At 33.5% G+C, this 12875-nt stretch overlaps 1 protein-coding gene across 1 annotated transcript; it reads left to right on the forward strand.

The window, feature by feature from the left end:
- Window positions 1-9129: 9129 nt before the first annotated feature.
- On the forward strand, window positions 9130-12314 carry LOC131628855 (zinc finger A20 and AN1 domain-containing stress-associated protein 8-like). The gene is made up of 4 exons (XM_058899660.1): window positions 9130-9248; window positions 9372-9482; window positions 9587-9737; window positions 11571-12314. Exon 4 carries the CDS (start codon window positions 11585-11587, stop codon window positions 12101-12103), a length of 519 nt encoding a protein of 172 aa, XP_058755643.1. The 5' UTR covers window positions 9130-9248; window positions 9372-9482; window positions 9587-9737; window positions 11571-11584; the 3' UTR covers window positions 12104-12314.
- Window positions 12315-12875: the final 561 nt, after the last annotated feature.

Consider the following 12875-nt stretch of genomic DNA (forward strand, 5'->3'; position numbering starts at 1 on the left):
AGATGAACTTATTATCTTTAGCACCACTTTGCATTAAGCACATTAAAATTCTGACGGAAATTGGGCAGAGTAACGGCTGTTTTCGGGTAAAATCCTTATATCAATGCCTTGGAATTAGCCATCAAGGACTTTCAAGGAAATACCTGCATGCACAAACAGACAACAATCCAATGCCAGACAGACATAATAACAGCAGAGTAATAACGGAATAAGGGTCCAGAGGTAATAAGTGCATAAGTCCAAATCTCCAAAATGCTCGGGATAGTAACCAATAGTCCGAAAGAGAGCCTTAAGTGTTTTTTAGATTTTCGTTATTTATTAGTGTTTTAACGTAAAAATAAAGTATTGTCCAAGTGGACAAAGAGAAAATAGCGGAAACATAAACATATGTCCAAGTGGACAAAGAGAAAATAGCGGAATATAAACGTCCAAATGGACAAAGAGAAAAAAAAGCGGAATGTAAATATGATGAAATGATAAAATAAAGCGATAAAGCGAGAAATAAAGAGCGGTATAATAAATTGCGGAAATTAAAGTCAATTGTTAGATGTTAAAGATAACCATCTTGAAACTTGTCAAGTATGTTATCAAAGTTAGTAAGGAAGATCGATGGTGAGTGAAGGATGTTCTCGGATTTAAATTCAATGGAACTTTATCAGAAGCTTGATAAAATCATAGCGACTACACGATAAATTTCCATAAGTCTTAAATCAACCGCATACAATTCTCTTCCATATTTGATCTTTTTTATTCGGGACACGAAATATTGCGCTATGTTAAGCAGATCGCCAAGTGATTTATGTAGAAATCACCCTACAACGAGGCCGGTCAAAACTTTATGTGCTAATGCATGCGACAGAAATGATATGTAGATCATTCTCCGAAAGCAATACTGCACGAAAAGAAAATAGGTAACGATCTAGTCTTTACCAAGAATCCATAAGAATTCTCAAAGTATTAAGACTTTCATCGATCAAAAGAAAAAAAAAGAGAAGAAGAAGATAAAATGCATAAAGTAAAATCAACTCACACTATCATTAATATCATTCATCTAATATTATGGATTTGGTTCTTTCAAACCTATCAACATCCCAGATCCAATGATATTAATGAAGTAGAGGAAGAAAAATAAAATGCACAAAAGATAATCAACTCACACTGTCATTAATATCATTCATCTAATATTATGGATTTGGTTCTTTCAAACCTATCAACATCCTAGATCCAATGATATTAATGAAGTGGAGGAAGTAGGAAGCCAAAACAAGCATAAAAAAGGCAAAAAACACATTCTGTCCCAGAGGAAATCGATTTGCCTAGAGAGGAAATCGATTTCCTCAGTGCAGGTTTTCAAATCAGGCGCAGAAACAGAGTGGAAATCGATTTCCCTAGGGAGGAAATCGATTTCGTCTGTGCAGTTTTCAAAAAAACAGCATTAGAAGGCATAAAACTCAACTTGAGCAAATATACAAACACCTTATGATCATATATCCATTGGAGCACGAATTTTCCATCAAATCACCATCAAATAGCACCAATATAGCATCAAAGATGCATTGAACACAAGCAACAAAGATCTACATCTTATAATTTAGGAATTTACCAATTCTTGAATTAAGTGTTGAAGTAGCTTCAAGAACAAGCACAAAATGTGTAGATCTTTCACAATTGGAGATGAACAAGCAAAGAAAAGAGTGAAATGTAGGAGGCTTAGTTCAAAACTAGCAAGATTCAATGTGAATCTCACTAATTCTATGGAAAATGAACTTTGGGTAAGGGTTTTGGAAAGGGTGAGAAATGAATTTGCAAGCAATTTTTTGGCTCTCCAAGCTTGAGAAATGAGAGAGTAGAGGTCTCTATTTATAGAATTGGAGCAAGAGTAGTGGTAGTTTGGTCTTTTTGCATTTGGTAATTAGCTTATGTTTAATTGGTGTTTAAATGGTATTTAAATGGTAAAATGGTATTTAAATGGTATTATGAAAGGAATTAATTTTGATGAGGTGGAAAATTGGTAAAATAACAAAAATGATCAAAGAAAAAGGTGCCAAAATGATGTCAAGCTTCCCTCTCTATTTTTTTTGAATTTCGCCCCAAGGAAATCGATTTCCCCAGGAGTGAAATCGATTTCACTCTGTTCCAGAAGAGAATTTGGCGCAAAATACACTAGGGAAATCGATTTACCCAGGAGGGAAATCGATTTCATGCTGTCCAGAATGTGATTTTGTTGAAAATTGCTGCAGGGAAATCGATTTACCCAGTAGGGAAATCGATTTCATCAGTCCAAAATGTGGAAAATGCCTTGCTTATGGATGTCTTGGTTTAGTACCTACAAAACAAAAGCCTACAAAGAAACAAAGCAATATTTTTGGTATTTGGGTTAGTATAATATGCATACAAGATAAACAATCATTGGTGCTTGATGGTCCCTCTTATTGATGAGGTGAGTGCAACACCACAAACAAAACTTCCAAGTGAAGCTCTTGATTAATGATTGGGATATGAATGATATAGGATCTTAGGGTCAAAAATTGGGGTATGACACAAGGAAATTCAAGTTCCAGTTGCTACCAACCATACATGGCTACCCCACCACCACCACCACGACAAAACTTTGAGGGCATGGGAAACCGACTCTTTGGCAGTAGGATCGAAGAGTACATGGACAATGAGTGCTGGAAGGGCTAATTCAAGGCCCACCTATCCAAACACAACAAGAACCTCAGAGGGGTAAGGGTCGACAAGGTGTTTAACGAAATCGGGTAGCGCTTAGGTGCGGAACTGGCAGTCGTTACAGTGACAATAGGCATTAGAATATTTGTAATCCTTTTTTATAAAATTTGTAATGCACTTTTTATCATTAATATATATTTCCGTATTTATAATTATTTTTTAAAAATTAATATAAAAAAAATAATTAAAATTTAAAAAAAATAAAGGGATAACACATTGGCGCCATCTCACATGGCAGCCCATCTTGGACTTGCACATTGGCGCCATAGGAGGTGGCACATGCCTTCAAATTTTAAGACATAGGCGCCATGGGGGTGACGCATGCCTTCAAATTTTAAGACATAGGCGCCATGGGGGCGACTCTTATGTGTAGGACACCCCCCAAACCTGGTTATCCAGGTAATTATTCTGAATATATAAAATTTTTTTTGTAATTTTTTTAAAAATCTGGTTATTTCAATTTTTTTCGTGTTTTCCTAATATTAACTATCCTATTTAGGTATATGTACAAGTTAAAGGCAATAAATAACTTTTTATGTTGTATGATATCTCTATCTTTACTCTTTGATTATTGAGCTAACCCAAATGCAATTATCATTTTTTTTTTAAAATTATTATACTTAATTGCACTAATACACTAATACTTAATAAATCTTAAATATAATATTGCTTTTATTTTTCAAGTTAATTTTGAAAAATATTTGTATGAAGTAAATATCAAGTTTTTAAGAATATAATTCAAATTCATTATTTTTATTTTGTAACATGTATTTCTACTCCAGCTAGTAAAGGACTCGTGCGTTCGCACGAGTCTCGCAGTGTAGTTAAAAAATCATGAATAAATATAATATAGGGATATATTCTATTTTACTATATATATATATATATATATATATATATATATATATATATATTATGTATAAATATTGAGTTTTATTTTTAGTAGTAAAAATAAATAAAATATTAAGATTATCATCTATCCGTGCGTTTAAACGAGTCGCGCATTATCAATATAAATAGTAAATAAATAATATATTGATGGTTAAAAAATTTATATAAAAAATATACAAATTAAGTAGTTTCAAATACGTCGAAAATATAAATTTTGATAGAAAAAATAAATGAAATAATTAAGTTGTCATCTACCCCAACGATTAAACGAGTCACGCAATATTGTTATAAATAGTAAATAAATATATATAGTGATGGTTAAATAATAAATAAATTAATTTATTCATCATTTTAATAAATATGAAATTTATAATAAAATATATTAAATAAAATAAATAAATACTGATTATGTAGTACGGCCCGTCGAAAATATATGTTATAGTAGAAAAAATAAAACAATTAATTAAATAGTCATCTACTTGTGTGTTTGCACGGGTCGCACAATATCGTTATAAATAGTAAATAAATATAGTATACCGTTTCGAACTGAATCACATGGTTTTGGGCGACGTAAGTTTATAACCGTACCATCTATTTACTTTTTCATCTATGTGAATACGTATTAGACCAGACCCCTTTCACTGACATGGCCTAATCTTATGTGCCAGATTACTGTCTTCGACAAAGGTTTAGTGGATGCAACATTTGTCGAACCACTTACAACTTCAGCCTCAAGGGTATACAAGCTTTGTTTCTTCACGCCTCTCAAGACTTCCTTAGACCCCTTCATGACTCTTATGATACTTTTCTTTCCTTGGAAAACATATCCTTTCTTGTCGAATTCACCAAGAGAAAGCAAATTTCTCTTCAAATCAGGAACATACCTAACTTCAGTCAACAACCTTATTGACTCACCATGGAGCTTGAATCTCACAAATCCAACACCTGCAATCTTGCAAGCTTTGTTGTTTCCTAGCAATATTGATCCACCATCTCGATCACATAATTCCTCGAACAAGTCTTTGTTTGGAGTCATGTGCCAAGTGCAACCTGAATCCATAATCCACTCTCTTCTCGAGTCACTGCTTAAAACCATAAAAACATCAGATGATTCGAAATCATCTTGAACAATGGCTGCATTGCCATTATCCTTACTTCCATGACCTTTCAGGCGTTCAGGGCACACCTTTCTTGTGTGACCCTCCTTCTTACAATGATAGCATTGAATACCAAATGCTTCGCCATTATAAGACTTCTGCTGACTTTTGCCTTTCTTTTTGTCAAACTTACCATCCTTTCGCAAGAATTTTCCCTTAACGACCAAACCTTCACCAACAGTCGAAGGTTTATGCTCCTTTCGTTCGTTCAAGTCCTTAGAATACATGGCTGATTGAACTTCTTCAAAGGTTAGGGACTCCCTTCCATACAAGAGAGTTTCTTTGAAGTGAGCATGTGATCGAGGCAAAGCGCACAATAGTAACAGCACTTGATCTTCATCATCGATCTTCATATCAATATTTTCAAGATATAGAATCAGCTTGTTGAATATATCCAACTGCTCAGCAAACACTTTGTCTTTAATCATCTCCACGCTCACCACACCAATTTGTTGTGAATTCGATGCCAAGAACAAAGTATAAAATAAGGGAAGAATAAAGAACAAGGAAGAAGAAGAACACAAAAAATTGTTATTAATTGCTATTCTTTTCCTTTCTCTTAGAAAACAAGATTACAAGTTTAGAAGAATAACAAATAACCTCTCTCACCTTAAATTAGGATTTGCAATATGCAATAATGAGAGACTAGTATGCTATTTATAATAAAACCTAACATACTAACTAATGAGATTTTTCCACAAGGCCCATTACACAAGCTAACTTAATAAACAAGCTAACTTAACAAATTAGTTTTAAACACTAAAACCTAATTTAACATGCTAACAACCCTAGCATCTTCAACACCAACATGTGAACAACCTTCAACTTCATGCTTAATCCTGTCGAACAAAGAAGCTACCCTTCGACCATGCTAGAGTTTGATCCAATATCTCACAATATGCTATGTATGCGACAACAATGAATGCGACAACAACAATTGTTAAACAACAAAATAACAACAACATCAACATTTACCATAAGCCTACAACATACGACGACAACAACACAACAACGAATCAACTTTGGCATAAGCCTACAACTTGATTTCTTTTCCAATTAATAGAGGAAAAACAACAACATTATCAACTTACCAACAACCACAACATAACAAAGATATCAACAATCATCAACAACATCATAATAACAACGACAACGCAACAACAATAACAACTACACTGGCCATAAGCCTACAACCGGTTATTTGCCAATAAACAAAGTCAATTCAACAAATTTTAACTCTACCTGAAGGTTCACATTTTTCAGCAATTATACAACACACCAAATCAACCAAAATATACGATAAATATTCCGTAACTACTCGGACAGTTCAACTATGCCGACCAATTAATTATCAGTTACGAATTCTATTATTTCTACTTAGTACTAAGGTGTGTTATTAAGTTTCTGCTAAAATAAATAAGTCTACTGCTTATACTGTCACTAAAATTAATCTTCCAAAACCTGCTAAATAGTTTTTCTAATAAAGACTTACTGATTCTGTGCTACTGTTACCAAGATTTTCTACTCATTTTCTGCTACTATTATGTTATTTCTCTATTACTTTATTTCTATTAATGTCATATTACTACACTTAAATTATGAAGTGCTATCTACTAATTAAAGGTACATGGCTTAATTAATAATATAAGGTTCCACGTACTACCTACTAATCTTGGTTAATTAGTAAAATAAGACATGTGAATAAATGGTGGTGGCCCCCACTATCAATGGGGTGACCGCCCCCCATTCTTGTTTGCACCAGGGAGAAAACACTCCCTTCCTTATGATTCATGGGGTGGGCGCCTCTTCCTTGTTTGCCTAGGGGGTGGGCTCCCTCTATTGTATTCTTTTTTTGTTTTGTTTCCATCTCCTTACATAGCGCACCTAATCTCAGTTCCTCCTTCGATCAACTTACCAGACCAACACGAACACAATATTACAACAATATAAATTATGCCCGATCAACATAAGAATAATTTCTCATCAACAATTTATTAATAGCAACCAATTTCTAGAAAACAACAATTAATCGCAATCCGACGCAACATTTTTACCACATCAACATATACAATATTCAGCAACTAATTCATCGAAAATAATAAATTTTTCGGATCAACCACAACAATCAAACACACAACAGAAGCAATTTTACAAACCCAAATTCCACATACTGCTCATCATATACCCTATTATAGAGTCAGAACTCCACCCTTACCTTGGATTGGATACCGCTCTATAATTTTCCAATCGAATTTCTAGCTTGCCTATTCTTCCACTTTTCCTCTCACTGCAACCTCCACGTTCTCTCCCTAAAACCCTTATTCCTCTTTTTTGATAGAAACCCTTCTACTACTACTTCTGTTTTTCTTTTATATTCTAGTTAACTAATTACTAATATAATAATAATAATAATAATAATAATAATAATAATAATAATAATAATAATACTATTTTTCTATTATTCTTATTGGGCTTCATTTCTACATCTCCCCACTTTTACTACTTCTAACCATTAAAAGCCCATATAATTAACATAGTATTACTCTAATACTATTTCCCCAACTTAATAAATTAATTAAGTAAATTAACAACAACACAACTTAAATCAACAATTCAAAACTCAACAATTTAATCGGAAATAATTCAAAAATATTTATATTAGTATTATTTCTAATATTAACAATACTAAATAATACTATTAGAAACCGACCGACTAATCAACTAAATAATCAACTTAGCAACACAACGCAACATATAACAACTTATCAACAAATAATCCGAAGTAATTTAATTAAATAATTAATTAAATTACGGGTGTTACAGGGCGAACCAAAATTTAAAAGGTGGCATATTGAGAATTTTTTTTCACTTTGTGACATATTGGTATATACTTTTCAATAGTGTGACATGTGTAAAAAAATACCCAATTATTCCACATTAAAAACAAAATATAGGTAGCTTCTCGTACCTAAAATGGACCCATGTGACACCAATTGCCTTACTTCCAATGTACATACCTAGTTTGATAGGATTATGAATGTTAATTTTGACTTTGACTTTGATGATAGTTGTTTTGTCTGTAATTCTAAAGATTGCTGCTTCACAAGCCTCTCCAAAGTCTTTCCCCATGTTTCATTCCCATTTGGGAGGCTTTTCCATTGATCAGAAGCCCTAGAATTTGGACCCGCATAGGGGCTTTGGTGATTTCCATATCACTTAGGGGTGCAATTCCATTTCATCCTTATAGTATTAGCCATGAGTTCCCAAATATCCAAGGAATCCCTTTGAGATTATGTTTATGATCATCTAATTTTTTAATGGTTATCTTGAAAATTGATGGTTCCAGTTCAGAAACAGTCAAGTTTAGAGGATTACACCAAATATTAGCCAGTGAAATATGAATTTAGTCTCTTTATATAAGTTTCTCTATAAGAATTTTATCCAAGATGACACATTGAGTAGATTCTTAGATTTCTTCTTCTTCATAAATGAAAATTTTTGGTTTAGGGTCATCCTAGCTCTGATATGGATTATTTTCTAGTGAAGTATGCTAGGTTAGGTTGAATGTTGTTAGAGATTTTAATGTTTTCCAAGTTCTTATTTCTAATGACGGTTTGTTGAATGACATTTTCCAAGTTTTGGAAAAATTCGATTTTTTGTTTGGCAGAGGTATTCACGCGATTGATGTCACGGTTGGTACCAATGTATTCAAATGGTTCAATTCAGATGTGATTCATCTGTATGAGATTTAGTTCGATGATTTTCTAAGATTTGTCCATGGGAGACGTAGAAAGAAAAGAAAGCACACACACAATATAGGAAGATGAAAGCAAAAGAATTCCATAATATTTAACAAAAATAACACTGCAGAAATAAGGAGAAGGACGCACTCTCTAGCGTTGAGAAAAGTGAGTTGATTCTATTTTGATCAAGTAATCAAATGAATAGAATTTTTTTTTTAAAAATGAATAAATAAGATGTCACATGTTCGAACCTGCATTTCTGTATTTAATGTCCCTGCATAAATATCAATTAACTGACTTAATGAACAACTTAATTGATTCTTAGTTTAATCTTAAAGATTAATTCTTTTTACAATAATGCATAAGTTTTAAATTTTAAATTAGAGAAGAAGAAGTATCTAGAATCAAAAGTTAAATATTCCTAGATCTTCCAACTAAAAAAAGTTAAATATTCATAAATTGGCAAAATAGTTAATAATATAAAAGAAAAGGATAAAATAGTTAATAATAAAAAAGAAAAGGACAAAATAGGGAATATAAAAGCAACACGCGCTACCAATTATAACTTCCCACGTCGCCTCAATCCAGTAAACATACTTCGTTGTCAGAAAGAGAAGCAGTAAAAGGTCCTTTTAAATACGGAACACTGACACACACAAACGACGCATCTCTTTCTCTCTCTATCGCCTTTGGTTTCTCTCTCCTCATTCATCCCAAATCTCCTAGGGTTAGGGTTTCTTTACCCTTTTTATCTTTTCGATTTTTATTCAATCGTTAATCTGTTATATTTCTTTCGATTATTAATTATTAATCATCCATGCATCCTCTATTTTTCTTTCGATCAATCCAGGATTCATGATCGGTGCGATTCGAAGCTTGTAGATCCGTGTCAAGGTTTCGTTTCCTGGATTTTTTTTTTGAACAAAAGTTTTTTTGAAACAAATTTTTTTTCTGCGAAAAGGTTAGATTATTGTTTTGTTTTCAAGTTTTCGGTTCTATACGTGTTATGTTGATTTTTTCGTTGTGGTTTTTTGTTTGGTTTTGATTGTTGTGTTATATGTGAAGGAAACTGAGTTATAATTTGGTGGAAATTGGAAGTGTCGTTTGCAGTTATGGACATTGAATAGAGTTGGGTAGCCCGTGTGGTCTGTACTTTTTCTCGAAGCCGTGGTGGTGTGTTGTTGAGTTTTTGTTGAATTCGATAAAATTTGAAGTGGTGAGCTCAATTGTTTGATGTTGTTATATTGTTTAGTTGGTGTTTATTACTGTTGTGGCCAGTGGTCACAGCTTTTGGAGTTGTTTGCTCATATTATTTGAGTTTTGAATGATTTTGAGGCCTTGTTTGCTGTGGTTCTCTGTTTATTTTTCTCAAGTTTCATAATAGGTTGATAGGTAGATGATATGATGTGATATTAGTTTTCAAAATTTCTTACATCGTTGTTGTCTAATGTGTTTGTTTTGTGGAAATTATTTTTGATCATGAAAGTTTTCATGTAAGTGCTTATGATTCATGATCTATTTTCTTCGCAATCTCTGTTATTTTAATACAATTATGGTTTCTGCAACTATCTTTATCCCTTCATCAGAAGGAAAGGGATTTGTAAGCGAGACCAATTGTATATTTTTCATCTTTTTATGTAATGCATGCTAATTTTAATGTATTTTTTTGTTGGAAATTTACCATCATGTGCTTTTAAATTTGCGTACATTACCAAGTTATTACAATTCTATTGCTTCTTAACTTTTTCTTCCAAAGCCAGGGATAGGATAGTGGAACTATTTCAAATACTATAAAGCCAAGTCAATAATTTATGTTCATGTTGCCATCCTGGCCATTTAAATTATACCTATCACACTCTTTTTTGTATCTATTTTTGGAAGTTGACACACTGATATGTCTGTTTCTGAAGTATTCACCTTTCTAATCACATTTTGAAATCTGGGCGTCTGTATATTTATGCATTATTGCATGTGTTTTTTAAAAGAAGCAAGGCATTCTATTATGCGTTAATTTCATTTATTGCATATATGTCCTCTCCTTAGCATGATAGTCAAAATAGCAAGTTGAATAATGCAATCTTATTTTCTTTTTCACATTCCGCGATCCCTTTTCTGGGCATAATTGAAAATCAGGAGTTCCCCCAGCACTGCCGTGCATACTCGTGCTGATGTTCATTATCCACAATCTCCCTTGTGGGTCGGACACATGACCTTGTTTTTATGTTTTTGGATTTATGGGTTGAAAAATGAAACCCTTGTCCTGTAAACATATCTTCATCATCCTCTATGTATTACAATTCCATTTTCAAGCATCAGAGACCCTTGTGATAATCAGTCATCACCACTGCCTTTTTGAACTCTCAACATGCAGGAACCAAATTGTGTTCTCAGCTGTGACATGCTTACTTGTACCGTTGTATATCATGCTTGTACAGTTGTCTGTTATTCACAAACTCACTTGTCTTGTGGATTGTGTACATGAGTTTTGATGTTTTTGGATTTATGGGTTGAAAATTGAAATCCTTGTCCTGGAAACATATTTCCATTATCCTTTTCTTCTTGCAATTCCATTCTCATGCGGCAGAGAACTTTGTGATATCCTCTGCCTTTTGGAGGTCTCAACCTGGTGCAACCAAAATTTGTTCTGAGTTGCGACATGGAATTTGCGATGTTTTCACTGGTTCATGTTTCCTGCCAAGCTGTCATTGTATTTTACTAGAGAGATGCTCTGTTTTCTCTTAGGCCCTCTGTTTTCCTGTGTCTCTTGTCTTATTTATGGGAATCGGTGCATCTTTTTGGTTAGTCTTTTTAAGTTTACCATTGTTTTATTATATTTGCTTAAGAATGATGAGTTGGTTGGTTGGGTTTTTAGGGTTAAGCTTGGGATGAGTCATAATTTAAAAGCTCCTGTTGAATTTGCCCAAGAGTTTGAGTCCAAGTTAAATGTTTGTAGTGTGATTCGAGTTCCCCTCTCACCCTATCCCTTATTTATGTCATTTTATACTTGGATTATATTAGTGATAATTTAATCTTTGGCTCCTTGATGCAGGAACGTTGAAAAAAATGGATCATGAAAAGACCGAATGTCAAGCTCCCCCCGAAGGTCCTATATTGTGCATTAACAACTGTGGATTTTTCGGAAGTGCAGCTACCATGAACATGTGTTCTAAGTGCCACAAAGACATGATGCTGAAACAGGAGCAGGCCCAGCTTGCAGCATCATCCCTTGGAAGTATTATGAATGGGTCTACAAGTAAAACTGATAAAGAACCTGTTGTTGCTGCTAACGTGGATATCCCTGCCATTTCAGTGGAACCAAAAACTATCTCCAAGCCATTTTTATTTGGCTCAACTTCAGAGGAGAGTGGTGATGCAAAGCCAAAGGACGGTCCAAAGCGTTGCAGCAACTGCAATAAACGAGTTGGTTTGACAGGGTTCAACTGTCGATGTGGTAACCTTTTCTGTGCTGTGCATCGCTACTCAGACAAGCATGATTGCCAGTTTGATTATCGCACTGCTGCACGAGATGCCATAGCTAAAGCAAACCCAGTTGTCAAGGCTGAGAAGCTTGACAAGATCTAAGAATTGGCACCTTGAAAATTCGTATCTTTTAGATGATGTTATGCTCAATTTCATCATGATATGACCCAAGTTTCCTGTGCATTTTGTTGGTGTTATTATGTTGTTATATAAGTTGGGGGATACTTGGTCATATGGGAAATTTCTGGAATTTGGGACTTAATTGTGATTGGCGAAAATTTATATCTTGGCCCTATTGTTTAAAGTTTTTAAATCTGTGCTGGTTTGGTAGGAGTTGGTATAAGCTTTTCGTAATGCATCTATTCCGTTTCAGATTGTTATTTGCACTTAGATTGTATCTATCGATTTCTCTTTATAAAAAGAATCTTTCTAAATTTGATAAAATGAATGCGTTTCAAAATTACTTGGTACTAATTGATTTGTAACTGAGAGAGAGGGGGAGAAAGGTGCATTTATTTAATGCAGATAATGGTTTTTTATTGTTTTGAACTTTAAAAAATTTGTATTTGACTTATACTAGAACAGACTAAGTAAAGATATCTGATGAATGCAAGACCAGACTTGTTTATGAATAATAGTTATGATGGTATTTTTGGGAACGGATTGTGTAACTTTAATGCAGAAAGTTAGATTGACTTAAAAAAAATGTAACCATCAGATCAGCTGTCCTTTTTCTCTATTTTTTAAGGATGAAGATATTAGCAACCAAAAAAATGTTGCAGCGGCGGTCTTGTTTCGATACTGTGGTCACCGACAAAATTTTCAAGGCTACTATCATTGTTAGAGTTGATGATTTAAAAAAAAAACTAATTTT

Source organism: Vicia villosa, unplaced genomic scaffold (assembly GCF_029867415.1).
Source record: "Vicia villosa cultivar HV-30 ecotype Madison, WI unplaced genomic scaffold, Vvil1.0 ctg.000487F_1_1, whole genome shotgun sequence".
Classification (NCBI taxonomy): domain Eukaryota; kingdom Viridiplantae; phylum Streptophyta; class Magnoliopsida; order Fabales; family Fabaceae; genus Vicia; species Vicia villosa.